At 50.2% G+C, this 21,595-nt stretch overlaps 1 protein-coding gene across 2 annotated transcripts in view; it reads left to right on the top strand.

Moving 5' to 3' along the window:
• The first annotated feature begins 17,256 nt into the window (after positions 1–17,256).
• Prkcz (protein kinase C zeta) overlaps positions 17,257–21,595 on the top strand; it is a 110,059-nt gene continuing 105,720 nt past the window's right edge. Inside the window, exons 1-2 of one of the 2 annotated variants that reach the window (XM_021199897.2) lie at positions 17,257–17,494; positions 21,071–21,192. In XM_021199897.2, coding sequence (XP_021055556.1) covers positions 17,424–17,494; positions 21,071–21,192 — 193 coding nt within the window. In that variant the 5' untranslated portion in view covers positions 17,257–17,423. Of the gene's footprint in view, positions 17,495–21,046; positions 21,193–21,595 lie in introns of both variants that reach the window. The other variant, XM_029539599.1, reaches the window with a different exon arrangement.

Raw genomic sequence — 21,595 nt, 5'->3', positions numbered from 1 at the left:
CAGGGGCAACTCAGGAGAGAGGAAGCAAGATGAATGATGGACAGGATGATTCAGAACCAGCGTGGCTTTGAATAACCACAGGTAGATATGTTATTATATAGGGATAAAATAATTGTCTAATCTAGGTGGGCAGCTTGTATCATTATCAATTGGCATAGAAATTATTGTGTGGGCATCTTGTGAATTGAGAACTTATTGATATATAAATCTGACTGGTTAATTATAACCTTCAAGAGTTTTGTTAGCCGGGTGTGGTGGCGCACGCCTTTAATCCCAGCACTTGGGAGGCAGAGGCAGGCGGATTTCTGAGTTCGAGGCCAGCCTGGTCTACAAAGTGAGTTCCAGGACAGCCAGAGCTATACAGAGAAACCCTGTCTTGAAAAAAAACAAAAAAACAAAAACAAACACACAAACAAACAAAAAAACAAACAAACAAAAAAAGAGTTTTGTTTTTCTGGGTTACTGGAATGTGGGACCACCGACCACAGGGGTTTATGGCTGAGAAGGAACTATGGGCTCCAGAGACAAGTGAACCAGAGCTGGGAATACAGTGACCAGTCACTGAGGGGGCTAGCTAGAGACAGGGGTGTCAGGATCATGCTGGGGCAGAGAGTTGCCAGCAGTAGCTCAGGAATTTGCCGGTCATTTTTAATATTTCCCAAAACAAAGCCCCAGAGAAGGAGACATGGTTAAGGGAGCGTCCTCATCGACAGGAAAGGGTTGAAGTCACAGAAGCCAAGATTGCCTTGAGGAGCTGGGAGCCTACAGGCTTCCCCTAAAGGGAAGGTGGGTGAAGTGGGCAGGAAGGGGTGTGATTGCCCAGTTGGGCCTAAGAAAACCTTGCAGGTCCAAAGGCGAGGGAGGTGGGGTCAGGTGAAGAGGGCTTTAAAGATTGTGGCTGGGGGTGCCTCTGCTTCCAATAGTACCAGAGGCGTGCTGGGCACTGGATGGTCGCTTCTTCTGACTCAGGGAAGCATTTACACCCACCAAAGGGGAAATTCACACCAGTGCTGTTGGTGGATGGGGTGCTGAGCTATCAGTGATTTGTAAGGTGAGAATGTGGACCAGAGATGAGGGGTAGGTCTAAGTACATCTTAGACCCCTGAGAGGGAGTGTAATCTCCAGGAGAGCTTATTTGAGTCATCAGTGCAAGGGTTACAGTTCTGAGAAGAAAGGTATTCTGGCTGTCAAGAGACAAAGTCACACCACAGAAGACAGAGTGTAGGGTAAAAAGGGCAAAGGAAAAACACCCTGATACAAAACCCCACCAATCCTGATCATGTCACAGAAACCCACCAATCGCTGAGCAGGAAAACCCACCAATCTCTGAGTTTGCCTAAAAGCTCAGGACTTGAAATCCCACCAATCCTCACCTTGGAATTCTCCACCCCACTCCCACCCCCAAATCCCATATAAGCCCTGTCTTCTTCTTTTTTCCTTTCTTAAAGATTTACTTGTTTTATGTAAGTACACTGTTGCTTAAGACACTCAAGGAGAGGGCATCAGATTCCATTATAGGTGGTTGTGAGCCACCATGTGGTTGCTGGGAATTGAACTCAGGACCTCTGGAAGAGCATTCAGTGCTCTTAACGGCTGAGCCATCTCTCCAGCCTCACTCTGCCTTCCCTTAATTGCTTGCTGCTTTTTGCCCAAGCAGAGGCAGACACCCTCCTGGGTTTTTTCTTCCCTGTGAATCTCCTGTGTAAGGTGTGACTTTGTGGTAATCCTTGGCTCCTTACTGCCAGGCGCTGAGCTGTAACATTGTTACAGGAGCAGATTTTTCCGCTGGGGAGATCTCACCTTGCTGTTATACTTGCAATGTGGAAGCCAGGGGCACAGCAGAGCTGTAACATTGCTATAGGGAAAGCCTTTCCCTCAGATCTACAACACTAACACAAGAGTCTACATAAGATTTCTTGGAGGGTGGAGATTTCAGGACAGGGATTGGTGGGATTTTAAATCCTGAGCCTGGACTTTTTGCTCTGTAGGGAAGTTAAAATGTTCTGTGGATGGAACCTGACAGTTAGAGGTCCTCGAGGGAGGGAGCAGCCTGGCCACTTGTGTGCCAGGGCTTACAAACTGGGCTCTGTCATTCAAAGTATAGTGGGTACCTGGATACAACCCCACAGTGATCGGAGCAGAAGCTCTTCCTTCTTCTAATGTCCTTTTGTAGGCCTCCAGCAGAAGGTGTGGCCCTGATTAAAGGTGTGTACCACCACGCCTAGATCTGGGACATGTTTTGTCCCAGGCTGACCTTTAACTCAAAGCTGTCCTTGCAGTCTCCTGGGATTAAAGGCACATACTGCCTTGCCTGGGCCTAAGCTTTTCATGGCCACTATGCCTCAAGATCTCCATGCCAAGATCCAGGTCAGAAACTTGTGTCTTTCAGTCTCAAGATCTGGATCACAGGTGAGCCCTCCAATTCTAGATTGTATTTCATTCCAGATATAGTCAAGTTGACAACCAGGAATAGCCGTTACAGCTGGCAACCACCATGACCTAGTTTCAAAGGCCCACTAAGGTGTATTTGGACTGTTCCACCTCTATGGGAAGTTTAATCCTGAGTCAGATAAAGATATCCTACTGATAAGCCCTCCCCCATCAGTCATTCTCTGCACCACTTGCACATCTGACCCCTGAACTCTGCCAGATCAGATGGCCCAGGACACAGTAACAATAGACTGTTGTCCCCAGCAAAAACCTGACGTTTGTTCAAGATATGTTGAGGACTGGTCTTGGATATGGTGAGAGAAGATTCAGACTTCTGTCCTCAGAACTGTGAGACAGTTCATTTATGTTATTGGCCTATGGCTACTTGTTAGTAGCTGAGTTGCAGAAAACTAAGACAACAGACACCATCATGCAGGACATTTGTGAGGACTTCAGACAGGGGAACCCCCTCTCCTCTACCAGTGAGGTGCAATGCGGTGGATTCTTTGGGAATGATTCCATCTGGAGACACATCAATCAAACTCACAAGACTCCTTGGAGGTCAATAGCCCTTATGATTAGTTTTTGGGCCTGATTGTCAGCACTGTCTGCTCTCTGGCTACCAGAGAAAGTCTTTTTACATATATCCTGGACAAGTTTCTGACCTTCATGCATCCCTGAGGCCATAGTTGGCTATAGTATCAGCCTTAGGGAAGGCCCCAAAGGTTGACTGGCATCAATCACCCTGTGTTGTGTTCTACTAGTAGAGATCTAGGATGTCCTTGCACTAATAAGCAGCCCAATTCCCTGCTGGCTTGGAGCTATTTTAAGGACCAAACATGGGCTGGAGAGATGGCTTAGAGGTTAAGAGCACTGGCTGCTTTTCCAGAGGTCCTGAGTTCAATTCCCAGTAGCTACATGGTGGCTTACAGCCATTTATAGAGATATCTGGCATCCTTTTCTGGCCTTCAGGCATATGTGTAGACAGAACACTGTATACATAATAAATATATCTTAAAACAAGCAAAAAAAACAAAATTAAAAACAAAAGAAAATAGAAAAGGACCAAACATATAAGCTCAAGAAACTATAGAAGGAGTAGGGTTAGAGAGAGGTTTTTTTTTTTTTAAGATTTATTTATTTATTATATGTAAGTACACTGTAGCTGTCTTCAGACACTCCAGAAGAGGAAATCAGATTTCATTACAGATGGTTGTGAGCCACCATGTGGTTGCTGATATTTGAACTCAGGACCTCTGGAACAGCAGCCAATGTTCTTAACCGCTGAGCCATCCCTCCAGCCCTAGACAGAGGGTTTTAATGTCAATATGTGTCACAAGTGTGTTAGCCAAATGCCATTCCTGTCTGCAGAGGTTTGCTCCTGTGGTATCAACTCCCTTGCTCTAAGGAAGAGATACTCATAGGCCAGAAATGAGGTTTCTGGATAAAACACTGCCCACACATTGCTTAGGGCCTGTACCCCAGCTGATCATAACTGTAAGGATGAGGGATGGGGTACCAGAACATGCTAAGAAAAATCAGCATTTTCAGTATAATGGAGGTGATTTGGGGGAAATGATCCTGCCTTCCCTTGGGGCAATAAATGTCTTTGAGACGTTCTAATATCTAGTAGCCTGGAGCACTGTCTCCCAGGACCTCAACGTCTTCGTCTATTTAAATGTTTGAAGTTTTCTCTTTGTTTTTGGAAGACAAGGATATCTCTGTGTAACCTTGGCTGTTCTGCAACTAGTTTTGTAGACCAGGCTGTGCTCAAATTCATCTACCCGTCTACATCTCCTGAGTGCTGGGATTAAAGGTGTGAGCCACCACTGCCCGGTTAATGGTTTGAAATTTAACCCCCCATAGACCCTGTGTTGAAGTCTTGGCAGTATTGGGAGGTTAGTAAAAACATTTAGAAGGGAGACCTGGTGGGGTGCAGAGGTTACTGGGGTGTGCTCTATCCTGTCTCTCTCCACGTTCTGGTGACTATGAGAGAAGAGCTTTGCTATACCATGTTCCATGCCACAATGCTCTACCGTGCTACAGGTCCAAAGCAATAGGATCAAATGACCACGAACTCTAGGAGCCAAAATAAATCCCACCCCGGTTCTGCTGGGCATGGTTTGTAACCCAAGCATTCAGGAGTCAGAGGCAGCAGACTTGCTAAGACCCGGAGGCCGGCCTGTGTTTTGGTGAGGATCAGGGTGTTACTCCATATTGTATAGAACACTTTGGTTTTGTTTTCCCCGAGAGACTTGATTTACAAGCAGCGTTTGATTTTTGTTTGTGTGTAGCTTCTGAGGCAGGGGCACTCTGTTTCTTGTTATGCATTTAAATGCCACCTGTCTATCACTGCCTGAGTCAAAACCTGGTAACTTATTCCCGAGAGTTAACACGGTGCCATCCTAAACTCTCCCCAAAGTAAACTTAGACCATATGAGCATATTAGAATGGTATCAGGAAACCCAAGCCTGAGGACTTATCAAATATACCACTCTGAGGGAGGGTGCACTGTCTTCCTGTATGAGAGGCGATCATCTCGTACTGTGATGGTAATGAGTACCCTGCCCTACATACATCAGTCACCTGGTCATCTAGTGTATGATTCTAGGGACCATCAGCCAGAGATCTCTCAGCTGTCCAGGGGCTTCAGCTTGGCTCTGTCCTTGCTGTTTGTACAGCCTTTTCAAATGGCCATCTGCCCAACTACCCAATCAGCTGCCTGAATCTAATTCTGTTTTTTTTTTTTTTTTTTTTACTTCTGTCTTCCATTCATAACTCTGTCCCGCCCCTTCATAACTGTACTGAACCATGAGGCTGGAATCAAACCCGTGACCCTATGACTCGTCTCCTACAGAGCCTCCAGCAGCTCTCTAACAGGGCTCATTACCTAACTCCCTGAGATGATTCTACATGTCTCTGATCAGAACTCCTTAAGCTGTCACAGCTTCTTTAACCCTCTTGTAGCTCGTGTGTGTGTGTGTGTGTGTGTGTGTGTGTGTGCGTGTGTGTGTGTGTGTGTCTGCACGCACGCGCGCGCGCTAGAGAGAGAGAGANAGAGAGAGAGAGAGAGAGAGAGAGAGAGAGAGAGAGAGAGAGAGAGAGAGAGAGAAGATTTATACATTCATTATGTGTATTTTGTATCTGGGAGTTAATATCAATAATTAAGTTGAATAAAGAATCTGTTTGCTAACAGCCAGCTATCAAGGGAAATCAGGACTACTTGACAAATTATAGCCAACAAAATCAACATAACCTGTGCATTTATTAACTATCCAATAAGTTCAGACATTGAGGAAAGATACCAATGTATCTGTCCATCTATGTGTCTGACACAGTGGGCTCACAACAACTCCGTGGTGAGGTTCAGGCTACCCTGGGCTACACAACAAGATCCTGAGTGAAAAATCAAGTCAATTTTTTCCAGGTATTTTGTGACAACAGGAAGTTAGCACTTCCCATAAAACCAGGCAATATTGCTTCTTCTGCCAGAACATCTAGAATATTGTCTATCTCTTGCTCCATTCAGTGGATACTGTTCATTTTTATTAACTGGCTCAAGTCTCCTTTTTAAGTGTTAATACCCTTTGGGAAGACATGCAGAAAGACGGGCTTCTGGCATGGAGCTGGCACCTGGCAGGGCTACCTACTACCCCGGATGAGATAGGATAGCCCCATACCACATGTGAGGAACTCAAGGTTTGGAAAGGTTGAGGCAACTCCGTGCGGCAGGCAGGACCCCAGTCCATCTGGCTCCACACTCCAGCTCCTTCTGTCTCTGTCAGATGAGTGTTGTGGCTGTTTACCTCCCTCATTTCCAAGGAGTCTATTAACCCTTTGTTCTGGTATCCTTACCTTCGGCATCCCAATGACACAAGTTCTGTGCAGCCAGCTTGGCTGGGGAGTAGGGGGTGGGGACCCTGAGCTCACATGCCTAGGATGGCCCTACAGCTGCCATGCCCTAGGGTACAAAGGTACATTGCTGGGAAGCGTCCGCAGTGTCCACAAAGCCACCCTGTCAGGGGAGAAAGGTCAAGGGCTCCAGCAGGGTCCTGCTCTGAGGAGGCTCCTGACCTTTGTGAGATCTTGATGAGCTGCTCTCAGCAAGAAAGCTCAGATGCTTCCAGAGAGAAAGACACCTGGGCACAGCCAAGCTGCAAGGCCTCAGACTGGAGCCTCCCTGCAGAGCAGCAACTCCTCCATCTGCTAGATTGCTGGAGCCAATGCTGCACAGCAGGGGCATGCCTCCTTATGTCCTGGCAGGAGAGCTCCTGCATGGCCCGTGTGAGTGCCAGGGTCATGGGTGGCGGTCGATCTATGTGTCCAAATGTGCAACCTTTTATTTCAAAGGCCATGGGCCGCTGGTCAAGTGAAGTCCGTGGTAGCTTTGGGCTACTCCTCACTGCTGGCTACCTCCCACCTGACCATCACAGTAACTGGCTGATGGCATGCGCTACAAGAGCTGTGTGTACTTGCAGGTCTTTCCTTGGGCTTAGCCCCTGAGGAGGAATGATCAGAAAGATGTCATGGGTTCTGTTGAGGCTTTGCTGCCTCTGTTAACTTGCTTTCTAAAAACAAGTTCCTAGTAGGCAGCTGGGGAGTGGGGCTTCTCCCATCCTGCAGCTTTTCCAGCCCAGAGGACCTCCTGGACAATGTTTTGGTTCTCTGTGCATCTACAGCCTGCCAGCCTCACCCAGGAATGATTCACACATTCTGACCCTGACCTCAGTTTAGTTGACCACAGACCCCCAAGACCAGAGGGCTCAGATTACATAAAGCCAGTAGGGGGCTCAGGCTGGGGGCTGGGAAACCTTTTACCGTCTCCTGTGATTGTTTGAGTTAAAATGACTCTATTTTCATAGGGCTAAAATAGTGCTTGTAGTCCTGGAGCTGTTGCCGTCATTGCCATGGCGACACGGTTCTGGCAGAGTCCCCTCATCCTCCACTGGGTCTTAAGTAACCCCAGCCCTCAGGAAGGTGCAGTGGGGCCCAGTCTATTTGCAGAGGCCTCTAGACTGGTGCAGCACAGTAGCCCAGCTACCTTTGTGCCCATATGCTCTGACAATGCCCCTAACCTGTAACTCAGGCTTGGGTCCTGGTCTCAAGCAGGCCTAAGACAGGAGCCCCGCTCTGTGCTCAGCCAAGGTCCAGAGAAAGAAGTGAATATATGTGTGTTGTCTTGCTGTGGCCTGGAATATCTGCAGGGACCTTGAGCCTTTGCCCTGCTTTTGCAGTCATGTGATCCTGGAACAGGTCCAGTGCCTCTCAGGCCTTAGGCCTGGACCCTGGGAGCACATGACCAATAAACAAGTATAGAGCCTCCCAGGCATGTAGAATAAAGTCTTGATGCCACATCCTGGGGACATGCTGAGGCTTGGGTGGCGATACCTGGTGCAAAGGGAGTGTGCCCTGTGCAGGATACAGCCCTGGAGCACGGCCTGGGCCCTCTGCAGTTTGCCTGGTAAGTGTGTGGGAGCAGCCAAGATGGTTGTCTGTTATTTTACAGCTCTAGTATACTTTTATCTAGCTCCCCTTCTTTCTAGCCTCTTGACCCAACAACCCACAGCTTTTCTTATCTTTTCTGTCTTTGCTGACCTAGCATTACCCACATTCAAAATGTCCAGATACAACACACACACACACGCACACACATACATGCACACACATATACACACACACAAACACACACATACACAGACACACACACACAGAGGAAGATTATGTCTACACATTCAGGGACATGTGTACACTTGGTGTTATAAGGTCTAGTGTCCACAGGTTTTTATTTTCTGGACTGGTGGACTGACTCAGAGGGTAAAGACATTTACCATCAACCTCATCGCCATCCCTAGGTTCCACATGGTAAGAGAATAGATTCCTACAGGTTGTCCTCTGACCTCGTGTGCACTGTTACAGGTGTACACACTCCTCTACACACACAATAAATAATAGATAATATTAAAGGATGATGTAATTTAATTTAATTTGGAGAGCTGCAAGATACACAGGGTTCTTGTTTATTCTTTGACTGGAAACCCCTAAGTTAAGACTTCACATAGCCATGGTAAGTTTATTAGTATAAAACAACTGCCATACTATTAGGGACACATTTTATGTGGGTTTCTTAATTTTTGACCAATGTTTTTCTGTGTCAGATTCCGTGTTGCATTGGCCTGGTCTCCTTCCCCTCCTCCCCAGACACTTTCCCCCCTTAGCTGTCCTAGAGCTCACTTTGTAAACCAGGCTGACCTACAAGTTACAAACACAAAGATCAGCTTGCCTCTCTCTGTCTCCCAAATGCCAAGGTTAAAGGTGTTTGCCAACACATCCAGCTCTGACCTTTTTTTCCCAACAGGTATTGCTAGTCCTTTTCTAGGTGAGACACACTCAGTACTTGACCTTTTAGGTGTATCACACTGCATCCTGAGAGCTGGGATTTCAGGTGTGCACAACCATGCCTCGCTTCTGCAGTGCTGGGGTTTGAAGCCTGGCTTTCTACATTCTAGGTACTCCACGGACAGAGCTACATTCCCAGAAGAACAGTATTTATTTTTGGTTTCGATGTTAAGCATAAGGTCATAATTCTTTGCAATAATTTCTGGGAGAGTTTCAGTAGAGCAAATTTCCAGGTGACATAGCAAATAAAAGACAAAAATACCATTTAAGTCAAAAGAACAAAATTACTTTGCTTCTGTGGGTATTATTGAAAGTTGAACTTAGGACCTCATCATGTTCTTACAGAACTACATTTCTAGCCCCACGTTTTTAGTTTTTATTCTGAGTCAGAGTCTTATTAAGTTGTCCGGGTTGCCTTGAACCTTCAATAATTCCTTTATCAGGAACAGGTGGGAATTACGGGCTTTCAGCAAGAGGTCTGTTTTAGCAGTCCACAGATTAAAAAAAGAAAAAGAAAAAAAAAAAAAACAACACCCGAAAAACCAGGGATGATTAGCACAAGTAACTGTGTAGCAGAGGGAGGGATTGCCACTGGAAGAGCAGATGGCTGGATAGACAGAACTGAAGACTTAGGCAACATCTTATGGGCCTGGAAGGTGAGAAGCAGGATTGTGTGGAGATGCAGACCCAGAGCTCACGGATGGCGCTGGGGGGTAGCCAGCTAGAACTCAGATCTCGAGGGAGTAGGGCACAGCACCCCTACCTTCTAAGACAGCACCAGGATCGAGGTAAGGAACAAAGAGCCAGGCCCTCCCTCAGCTGCGTCCTTCCTATGCCCCCTTCTGGGAATGCTCGGTATTGCGCTTGCCTGTGGAGGACAGGAAGGACCAGGTCGACTGGAATTTCATCTCTATTCAACAGCAGTGTAGGCGAAAAGCAAGGTTCTGGCAAAAACTGGCTATGGACACCTAGAACTTCTGGTGTGTCCCCCAACCTTTTCACCTACTCCATATCCTCCTTTCTACTGCTTCCACAGCTTTGGCTTTCCCAGGATTCCCTGCTTCCCCGGGTCATAGGCCCCTTTGCGAGCCCATCACTTCCTTCCCCTGTAATATGTTGTTAGCTTCCCAAACCAGCCTCTTCCAGAACCTGGTCTTCCGAATGCAACAGAGTCACCACTTACTTGTTTATTTAGGTTGTGTGTGTGTGTGTGTGTGTGTGTGTGTGTGTGTGTGTGTGTGTGTGTTGTATCTCCCCTTCTCCCCTTTCCCCCCAGAGTTTCTCTGGATATCCCTGGCCTCTGCCTCCCAAATGCTGGGATTAAAAGTTTCATAACCCAGGGCTGGAGAGATGGCTCAGAGGTTAGGAGCACTGACTGCTCTTCCAGAGGTCCTGAGTTCAATTCCCAGCAACCACATGACAAATCACCACCATCTGTAGTAGCGGGATCCGATGCCCTCTTCTGGTGTGTCTGGAGACAGTAAGCTGCTTAACTCAATCTGGCCAGCCCTGGCATCTATTTATGTCTTTGTATGTGGTGTGTGCTGGTTAGTTTTCCGTCAGTTTGAGGAAGCCAGAGCCATTCTGAGAAGGAACCTCAACTGAGAAAACACCCCCCATTCAACTGGCCTGTAGGTGAGCCTGTGGAGCATTTTCTTGATCGGTGGTTGTTGTAGGTGCCCTTCCCACCTAAGGTGGTCTTGAGGTGTATCGGAAAGCAAACTGAGCAGGCTAAGAGGGCGGGCCAGTAAGCGGAGTACCTACACTGCTTCTGTTTCAGTTCCTTTCCTACGTTCCTGCCTTGGCTTACCTCGAAGGGCTGCCACTCTGGATATCTAAGCCAGATGAACTCCTTCCTCCCTCAGTTGCTTTCGGTCATGGCGTTTATCACAACAGGCAGGGAACCAAGCCCTATGTACTTAAGTGGGACTGAGACAGGGTTTCTCCCTGAATCCACTTGTAAGGCTGTGATCCTCCTGCCTCTTCCATTCAGGGTTGGCTTACAGGTACATGCCAGATGGACAGCTTGTTACATGCGTGCCACTGAGCCACATCTCCAGCTGCAAAGAACTGCCATCTCTATAGATCTGGGAAACACTGACAGCAGCGACCTGTCTCAACTGGCATCAGGTTGCAGGAGCGAAAGCCCCTGGCTTATGGCCGTACAACTTTTGGCACTTATAGGACATCAAGCAACGTCTGATGACTGACTGAATGAATTCAGTTGATATTGTCACTTCAGTTGGTTTATCTAAGTCCCATGATCCCTGACGGAGAGAGGAAACATCTGCTGTAGGGTGCCTCCCTCTCTCTGCTGTGGATGCCAAGCAAATGCTCACCCTTCCTGTAGCAGGTGGGTTCCTGCCAGAACCCACCGGGGTCAGCCTCACATCTGGAAAGGTGAACAATGTTTCCTCTCCCCCATGGGCTCTGAGAAAACCAGATAACAGAGATCCACAGGGAAGCCTGGACATTGTAGAGCCTCCTGGGGAGGTGGGAGGAGCCCGCACTTAACCCTCTGTGAGCCACTAGCCATGCCTTACCCTTCCCCACACCTGGAAGTATCTACCCTGTCCCTCTGTGCTGGCTTGTTTTATGTCAGCTTGACACAGCTATAGTCACTTGAGAGTCAATTGAGAAATGCCTCTATATAACGTCAGGCAGGCCTGAAGGGCATTTTCTTAACTGGTCATGTGGAAGGGCCTAGCCCCCTGTGGGTGGCACCACCCCTGGACAGGTGGTTCTGGGTACTATAAGCAGTCTGAGCAAGCCAGTAAGGCAGCCCTCCACCATGGCCCATCACTCCTGCCTCCAGGTTCCTTCTTTGTTTGAGTTCTCGCCCTGACTGCTCTCAATGATTAACTGTTATATGGAAGTGTAAGAGAAATAAACCTTCTCCTCCCTTTTGGTCAGTGTTTTATTACAGCAATATAAACCGAAGTAAGACACCATCCACCAGGTGATCCCAAGAGATCTGCGTGAAGCCAGGCATGTGGGTCCCCACCCACCCAGCTGGGCTTTGGGGAAGTGGCTTCATGGATGACCTCATCTTCTCAGAAACTGAATCTGTATAAACCCACTTTTAATTTTATCTTCATTTGGAAAACAGTCTGTGTTTGGGAGTATCCAGCATCTGTGGAAAACTGGGGAACCACAGAAACTTTAGGAGGTAGAAAGGATCTGCCTCCAGCGGCCCAGCCAGGTTCCTGTCTGCCGTCCCAACCGCCTCATGCTGGGGTCTGCCTTACCTCACAGGTTCCACAGGTCACCTCCAAACCCTACCCACCCAGGAGGAAGCTCTGGAAACCTGCCCTTCTACTTCACTGTGACTGGTCTGGTCTGGTCTGGTCTCCATGGAAGCTGGTGGGAACCCTGCCCTCCTCTTGGTGGACAGAGCCTGAGGTCCTGGAGCTCAAGTGGCCCCAGAAATCCCACTCATTACACTGGGTGCCTGGAGAGGCCATGGGAACACCTAGCCAGGTGGTGTTCGTTGGTGAACCGGGGAACAAATCCTGTTGTCTACTACCAGGCAACATCCCGACTAGGTTCCCAGGGGAAACCTGCAGGTCCTTTCACCCTGGAGCCTCACAGGTTGGGGGTTTTGATTTGGGAGTTTCTGCTGTGACCCTGCTCCCACAGGCCTGGAGGTTGCTTTGCATTGCAAATACTGGCCTCAGGAGAGAAAGGCCAAAAGGAAGGGTAGTTAGGGGTTGGGAGAAGCTCTTAGGACACTGGGTTCTAAGCATGGGCATACATTTTTTGCAACCTACTTTTGATAAGGGTTCAACCTCTTCTATAGCCCACCACCCAGCAGAGGTAGTGGAAGAGAAAAGTTATTAGGATGGGGGGAAGTGGACCTGTTCAGCAATAGTTCTTTGGGGGTGGGCTTGATCCTCTTTGGCAGCAGTTCAGTCCCATAGCAAAGACTCAGCAGCTGCAGACCAGTCCTCTAGGAAGGCAGACGCCAGGCATGAACCAGCAGCCATGCGTAGTTCAGTTCTGAAGAAACCACCAGGCTCGCCAACCAGCCTGAGGCGAGGCTGCAGAGGTGGCAATCTGCTATAGGAACCTACCTCATGAGCAGTTCTTGGACGGGTTTCTCTTAATGGTGGCGTTATCATACGCTGAGCTCAACAACACTATGTAGTGAACCAATACATATGTGTCCTTAGCAAAGAATAGTGAGGCCAAGCAAACCAAACCAATGCTCAGTGCTCATCTCCCACTGTCTGTGAGATCGTATTTATACTCCCTCACCAAGCATCCTGTCACATGTCTGCTATATCAAAACACTCTTTCCCCCATGCCTGCTTCAGGAAAAGTCTTTCATGTGTTTGCTTTAGCAAGACATCCTTTCACCTCTGCGCCCCAGCAAAACATTTGACATAACTTTCCAACTAAACTAGAAGTCTCCACTTCAGTTAACCTTAGAGCTCAATCCTCTGTTCTACTGGGAGGCTTCAGGACACTGCATGACATCTCTCCTAAGGCCCCTCGGGCTGTACATGGTCCAGGACTGGAACCTGAACTCATTGGCCTTCCCCACCCTTGTGGTTTTTCAAGACAGGGTTTCTCTGTGTAGCCCTGGCTGTCCTGGAACTCACTCCGTAGACCAGGCTGGCCTCAAACTCAGAAATCCGCCTGCCTCTGCCTCCCAAGGGCTAGGATTAAAGGCGTGCGCCACCACTGCCTGGCTGCAAAAGATGTTTAATCTTGGGTCCACCCTGAGAAGTTGGTACAGTACACACCCATTTTCCATGATGAACAACCAATAAACAGTTTGGAACCAAGGACTGTCTGACTCATTGAAAAAGGCCATGGGGAACATGGAGCAGGCCTTCACCTACAGAGCCACAGCCTAAGCCTCCTGTAGAAGACCTCTCTGTGCTTTCAGCTACAATCACAGCCAAGCTAAGGACCTTCACTGGTGAGCAAAGCCGGGGCTTCCCTCTCTACCTCTTTACCCTCCCCATGACCTGGGTTAGACTCCATCCTCAGCCGGCAGGTCCCCAACTCTGCTCTCAACTTCAGGGGAGTCTGAGTGTCCATGAGTTTGGGAGTGCCCAGTCCCGGCCTTTTCGCAGGCCTGTGGACCCCCAACATTCGTTCCTGACTCCTCTGCGTGGCACCCCATGGACGGATGACTAGGTGCCCAGGGGCCTGGGAACCCCAGCTTCAGCTTTCCCACATCTCAGATTGTGTTTCCCCCCACCCCTCAGAGGGGTGTTTCCAGGCTTCCGTGAAGCCTGGCACCTGCCCAGCGTGGGGCAGGCGCGATCAGCATTTTATCTCCCCAGACCACGCCCTGTAGCGGGGCAGAACTCAGACCCACACCAGCACCCCTCTCCACCAGAATGCCTAGCTCATCCAAGGCCTGCCTTATTCTTCCCAATATAACAGGAAGTACTGAAAGCTATACACTAAAGTGGGGTCAAGATGGCTACAGGGCTAGCTAGATGTAGGACGCTGCATGCAGAGCCGGTCAGGTGGCTAGCACAGCTTTCCTGGACCATGACTGCTGGGCAGGGCGGGGTGCAGGAGACTCAGTGTACTCCTACTCGGGTGCAAGACAGATGTTCATCATGTCTGTCTGGGCACCGTGTCACCTTCTGTCCAGTTGCCTTTTAGTATGGGGGTGGGGACAGACCGCTTACATGGACATGAGTGTGTTGGGCAGGCGTCAGAGAAGGTGCTGCTGAGAGCACAGGCAAAGGTCCCACCTCAGAGGATACAAGGTCATCCATGGGGTGGGTGACAGCAGAAAGGAACGAGGTCCCAGGTCCTATGAGCCTAACTGCTATGGTGAAAAACTGGCTTTTACCCAAGGGCCAGGGAAACAACCAAAGGCTTTTAATATATTTTTAATATATACATTTTAATTTATGTGTGTGAGTGTGTGTCCTGCATGTATGTATGCATACCATACATGTGTTGGTAACCACAGAGACCAGAAGAGGGCCTTGGATCTCCTGGAACTGGAATTTGAGTTAGGTGTGGGAGCTAGGAATAGAGAACCCTTCTGGAAGGTCAACCCCTACTCTTTACTGTTGGGCCATCTCTCCTGTTTCTAGCAGAGGCCTTTATACACTAGACTACAACCCCAGCAAGGGCTGACTTGTTTTTTTTTTTTTTTTTTTTTTTTGGTTTTTCGAGACAGGGTTTCTCTGTATAGCCCTGGCTGTCCTGGAACTCACTTTGTAGACCAGGCTGGCCTCGAACTCAGAAATCTGCCTGCCTCTGCCTCCCGAGTGCTGGGATTAAAGGCGTACACCACCACGCCCGGCTTGTTTTTTGTTTCTTAAGAACTTGGAGACTATGTCATGATCCCAGCACAGAGAAGGAGGCTAGGCCAATGAATGGGTCTTAGTGAACTCAAAGGGAGGATGCACTGTAGATTGTGAGAATAATGTTGAAACTGTGAGAATGCGTGGGGGTATGTGAGGTCTTGGGGGCACTCAGTGGAGGGCAGGGATGGCAGCGGTTGCCTTGGGGACAGTGATGCTGAGGCGGCTTTCAGGAACTTGCTGGTAGAAGGGCTGGGAAGACATGGGGGAGCATGAGGCTTGGTCAGGGCTTGGAGAGCATCTGCTTGAGAAGCCACTAATGTCTGAGGGTCTAGGTACCCAGATTGACAGGTCACGTGATTAGGGAACCCAGTGCTTGTTCTAGACTGGCCGGGGCCACATAGGGAGCCCTTGTCTCAAAACAAACAAACAAAAAAACCAAAACCCAATAAAAAGTAAAATGTAAAGGCTGTGACCAGAGGAAGGCGGACAGGTGGACATAGCTTTGGAGAACAGCGCCCTGGGTGAGTCTGTTGCTCTTAAGGGTTAAGCTGGACATGGTAGAGCATGTAGGGGGGAAAGGCAAGCAGTCTGAGTTTGAGGCTAGCCTTGACTACAGAGTGAGTTCCAGGACGGGACAGCCTGGGATACACAGGTACATAGCTACACAGAGACAAACAGACAGATAAACAGACAGAAAAGTAAGTAAAAGTCCAAGCAGCACAGCCTAACCACTTGGAAGACTGAGGCAGGAGGATTAAGGGTTCACCAGCTACCTTGCAAAGGACCTGCTACATGCCCACATGGCATCTCACAACTGGCTCCAGTTCCAGGGTGAGCCCAGAGCTCTTCTAACCTCTTCAGGGCACTACACCCAAGAGGTGTGCAAATACACAGGAATACTGGCAAAACAACAGTCATATACCTAAAATAAAAATAAACCTTTCGTCCAATCCCCAACACTAAAATAAACAAAAATATGTCTGTGAACTCAGTGTTCCACACATCTGGAATCTCAGCACTTGGGAGCCTGGGTGAGTGAGGACAAGGAATGTTAATAGCCATGACAGAAGTTACAGAGGTGCAAAGAAACCAGGTTTGAGTTAAAAAATTATCGAGACGTTACTGGGGATTACCGGGCTGGCCTATGGCTCCAGGTCCTCCTCTAATATTGGGATTATAGGCACGCCATCATTTTTTAAAAATTATTTTTAAGATTAAAGTGTTTAAAAGCCACTTGAAGCCTGCGTGGGGTGGGGGTGGGGTGGTGTATGCCTTTAATCCCAGCACTTGGGAGCGGGAAGAAGGTGGATCTCTGAGGTCAAGGCCAGCCTGGTCTACAGAGTGAGCTCCAGGGCAGTCTGAGCTACGGAGAAAGCCAGTCTCGAAAAACAAAACAAACAAACAAAAAGGCATCTGAAGATGACCAGGTGGCTGTCAACAGGTGTCTTCTAGGGAGAACGCGAGATCCAAGATCAGGGCCGCTGCGTCTTTTCAGCCCACCAGCGTCACCTCAGTGCCTGGCACCAAGAAGAACCAGGCACGCGTGTGGAATGTAAAGCGAAGGGCTAAGAAGACCTTACGATTTTCCAGATCTGTTCGGCGGAGAAGCTAATTGGAGCAGAGGCGGCGAATATAGACAGGCCCTCCTGGCCGGCGATGCGGGATGCCCCTGAAGTTGGGAGGGCTGGGACCCGAGGGCCAGACCAGCTCGCGCTTTGAGGAGTTGCTCAGCTCCTCGCAGCCTCGGGGACGCCGTGGACAGCTGGAGTTCGTACGCCGAAGGTCTGAAAACATCGGACAACAAGTTTGCCTGGCTTTCAGCACAACATCCCCAACAGACTCAGAAGCACGGGGCGGAGTGGCCTGGCTGTCCCTGGGCTATTCGGGTCGCCGCCCGTTGCCGGGCAAAGCCACGACGTGCGCGCTCCCATTGGCCCAGGGCCGCGCCCGACAGGTAGTTCGTCCTGCACTCTGGTTATTGGGCCGCGGCCGCGAGGCCCCCCGAGGATTGGCCCAGGTGGCGGCCCCGAGGAGCCCTCATTGGCCACAGGTGCCTCCCGCCTCGTGGATTGGCCGTCTCGATGGCCAGGTTCCGCCCCCATCCAGTGCGCCCCCAGCTCCGCGCACCGCCCAAGTTCCGCGGAGTTGGCGAGACGGGTGCCGTCTGTCCCGTGAAGCGCGCTCCCTTCCGCGCGCTCCCTTCCGCGTTCCGCCGTCTGCCCCGCCTGGCAACCCGGCCCTTCTCCGGGGCCGCTAGCCATGGCCGGAGCGCCCTGGAAGCAGCGCTGACGGCGGCCGGCTGAGTGCGCCATGCCCAGCAGGACGGACCCCAAGATGGACCGGAGTGGCGACCGTGTCCGTCTGAAGGCGCACTACGGCGGGTGAGCGCGCAGCGCCGGACAGCGGGCAAAGCGGGTTGCGCGGCGGTGGAACTTCGGGGCTGTCGGGGTGCTGCGCGCGAGGGAGGCAGGGAGGCGACGGCGAGGCGCCCGGGGAGCTGCGGTGGCGCCCTTCAATGTGGCCCGAGGGAAACCTCGAGGGCGGGGCGCGCTCAGCGTAGCTAGTTCTCTCTGGGCGCACACAGCAGGCAGGTGTTGTTGCACTCCTAGCCTTGGTCTCAGTCAGGGACATTAAGGACAAACTTGCATGGTCTAAAAGTTTTCATCAGATTGTGAAAACTTTTGGTGCATTAAAAAAAAAAAACAAAAACCCAACACACCTAAGGTTATCCAAATTGGCCGCTGTTTAAGTGTAAGGAAAACCTTTGACCCAGGTATAGGCACACACAAGAATGCTTGAAGTTGTGGGAACATAAGAGCACGTTTTTTGCAGCTTTGGTTTGGGGGACAGAGCTTTTTGAAGCTCTCCAGAAAGAATAGTCTTGCCCTGTTTTTTAGGACAGGGATGATGGACTTTCCCGTCACATTCCTGGAGGTGGTTTTGGGGGCTGGCCTCGGCCCTTAGCCCTGGATTCCGCCTTGTCTAACGGGAGGGAGAGGGTGGAGTGGGGAGGGGGCCCGAATAGGGGCATGAGCACTTGACAGTGGTTAGCATGGTTGTCCAGGAGCATTGAGTGATGAGAGTGGTAGTGTTGGTTTTCTGGTGGCTGGTTCACCCAGGCTGGGCTGGAGAATCCCATAATCTTGCTCCCGATTGTGTAGACAGAAGAGGGTAGAGGCCTAAGGCTTTGACAGCTTCTTCCTTAGGTGCTGTGTGTCCTGGACCCAGCCTGGGTACTCCCAGGTCAAGGGTCAAGGGTCGCTGCTCTTGGGAAGGAGAAAGGGAGTGGAGTGGAATGCTGGTCCTGTGGCTGAACTGGGCTCTCAGCATTCCTAGGAGTTTTACAGAGTGGCCGGTCCAGAGACAAGTGACTGGTCCTTTGGAGGTGGTTCCTTGCCTGGGTAGAAGGCTTTCTTTTCAGCCTCAGGGACCCTCTCACTATGGCCAATGTCTGGTAGTCCTGGATTAGGAGGAGGGTTTCTGGTAGAGCCAGAGAAAGGAAGATTTTGGGGTGGTGGAGGCAGCCAGCCTCACCCACAGATGTCAGGTCTGCAGCCCTGACTCTGGCCTGGAGTGCCCTGCCAAAAGGAAACGCTTAGCTGTGTCCTCTGGCTTGCAGATTCTGTAGTGAGCCTGTTAAAGCTGAGAGACTGTCTCATCTGCCTGGAACCCCCTAGCTAAAGCTGAGGCCCTCAGGGGAGGGATCCACCCCCCCTTAGGGCAGGTTCAGCCCACACCTTAGGGTCATGGCTCACCTTGGACAGTTCCCCCAGTCCTGGATTTGTCAGTCTTGCCTACTCCTCCCTCCCTTTTTCCCCTGGGGAGCACTTTGGTTACTGGCTGTGTAATTCAACCTGTTGACTCCAGTTTCCTCAACTGACAAAAGCTGCGGCACCCCCTTCCCCTTCCTTCCCTACATCCCCTCTCCCTTTCTCCACCCCTTCCTGCACTCTCGCATTTCTCCCCACTTCTCCACACCCCTGCACCCCTTCTGTACCCCCCTCTCCTTTCATCTCCCCCTGGAGGAATCCCCTCCACAGCCTTCCTCCCCATGTACTCTGAAATCTGCCAACTGGGTGCCTCTCCAGAGCTTGAGCCCCGGGCAGTGATCGGAGAAATGCTAAAATACTCTGTCCAGGAAGGCAGTGTCTTGGAGGCTCAGGGTTAGACACTGCCTTAACGGAGGTGACAAAAGTTGAGAGTCAAAGATACAGCCCTGTCTTTAGACAGTGGTGGCCATTTCCCTTCTGGTTGTTCCTCTGATCCTTTGAGGCTTGAGAGGAGTGCTGCCACCAGTGGTCACCTATATTTGAGGAGTCAGGCCACTCTGTTCTCAGGGGATTACAGGAGAGCTTGACAGACATTCAAAGCTGAGGTGCCTGCTTTTCTGAAACTTCCGACAGCGCAGAGGGTGGGTCTTCCCTCCTGTTGAGGCTCTTGTTACAAACTTTCAAGTTGGAGGACCTGCTGTGGTCCTTGAGGATGCAAGAGTCAGTCAGGGATGTGTGGTCCATCCAGGCTGGTCTGACTTCGGTGAGGCAGGGTTGCTTAGAGCTGTGGTATGAGGAGAGCTCTCCAAAGACTGCTTGGCTGAGGGGACATGTGACCAGGGTGCACCTCCTAAGGTCTACTTGTCTTCTGGGCACTAGAGGCTGTAAGTGGAGGATGGTGTCTAGGGGTTCAGAAAGAGGTCCAAGGAAGGGATGTCAGACCCGGTTTCCAGAGTTCCCAGTTGGAAGTCTGGCCAATGCGGAGTATTCTGGGCAGCCTGGACACTATGCCAGGGTGACCCCAGTTGACAGGGGCCTGGGGATTGGGGCTTGGTCTGTGGAGTCCCTGCTTTGGACATCTCTGTGCCTCAGTTGTTATCTGCCATGCTTCTATGGGAATAGGAGCAGGATCTGTTTCTGTCACAAGTGGGATGGGGCTGGGGCTGGGGCCGGGGCGGGGGCTGGGGCAGGTTCTGGCTGGCTGGACTTGGTAGAAAAAGGGGGCAGCTGGGGACGTCTATCCGTGACTCTAGGTGAGATCCATGGGCCAGCAGGTTCCAGAAGGGCTGGCTGGTGTGTTGAGGGTTGGGTAGGTGCTGGATCCTTTTGCTCTGAATTTTGTCAGTAGACAGTGTCTTTGTTTATAGACACTTGTGTGACCCAGTTTAGATAGCCCAGTGGGGAAGCCAGGGGATCAACAGGAACCTCAGCCAGTATTTCTGTTTCAGAGATTTTCAGATTTCCTTCCTTAAGCCCTTTTTTTCCCCCATGAATGTCAGACACGAGTTGATTTTCACTGAAGCTTCGGTGAGGGTGTGGTTCCTGCTTGGCTTCCATGGGAACAGGTTGCCGCTGCCCTTCCCTATAAGGAATACAGGGGAGCAACATTCCCATTTCTCATTTTCCTCCTCCAGAGCATGTCTCTGAGCCATCTCCTACTACAGAGGTTTAAGTCCCATCCGGGAATGAAAAGATAAGGGGCAGTGGCATTCTGAGATTTGATTTCCCAAGAAATAGGCCTTTCAGAACTGTTGCTGCTGCACTACGGAAGAGGTGGGTCAGGTCCTACCAGGATGCCCAAGAACTGCTTTGATTAATTAATTGTTCGTTTCTCTGGGTAACATGCTCTGGTTTTCACCTTTTGGGAAAAGGCTTGACTTTGGCGTTTTACCTTTAAAACCTTAAATGAAGGTAATGGATTCCTGCCTGGGGTTCTCCTTTGGTGCCTAGTAGGTGCGGTTGCTTGACCTCCACTAGGGGGCGCCTTCTGTCACCTTGACGGGTCTCTGGTGTCATGGGGTCATTTTTAAAAACTGGTCAGTGGTTCTATTGTGTTGGGGGAGGGCTTTCATTGTCTTGGGGAGGAGATTTTCATCTCATTTATCTAATTGGCAACTTGGTTAAGCCGTGTTTGGTCACATTCAGATACGATCCTGGTGACAGATATCTCTGTCCTCTCTGTCCCAGGGACATCCTGATTACCAGCGTGGATGCCATGACAACGTTCAAGGACCTCTGTGAGGAAGTGCGAGACATGTGTGGCCTGCACCAGCAGCACCCACTCACCCTCAAGTGGGTGGACAGTGAAGGTAGCCTCGGTCTTGGGATGGTCGGTCTGAGCTCCACTGGGCTTTGGCTAGGCAGCTTCCCCCACAAGTTGTACGGCTGAACTTGTTAGAACCAACTCTTCCTCAGTAGGGGCTGCTGCAAATGGGCAAACAGGGACAGTACGGACCGGGCAGCACTAAAAGAGGGGTGTTCCTGCTACACGGGGACCTCTGGTCTCAGCTGAGGGGATGAAGCTTGCGGCATCTCCTGGCTCCCACTTGACTCCTTACCTGACTTTCCTGTATCCTGGGGTTTAAGAAGAACTAGCTCCCTAGAAAAACCGGGAGGTTAAATCTATTCCCGAGGCATTTGCTCCCTGCCTTTTGATTTATCTCCTCACTCCTTTTTTTTTTTTTTTTTTTTTTTTTTTTTTTTTTTTTTTGA

This window comes from Mus pahari, chromosome 6 (genome assembly GCF_900095145.1).
Source record: "Mus pahari chromosome 6, PAHARI_EIJ_v1.1, whole genome shotgun sequence".
Classification (NCBI taxonomy): Eukaryota; Metazoa; Chordata; class Mammalia; order Rodentia; family Muridae; genus Mus; species Mus pahari.
The sequence above is the reverse complement of the archived record's forward strand: the minus strand, read 5'-3'. Positions and strand labels throughout refer to the sequence as shown.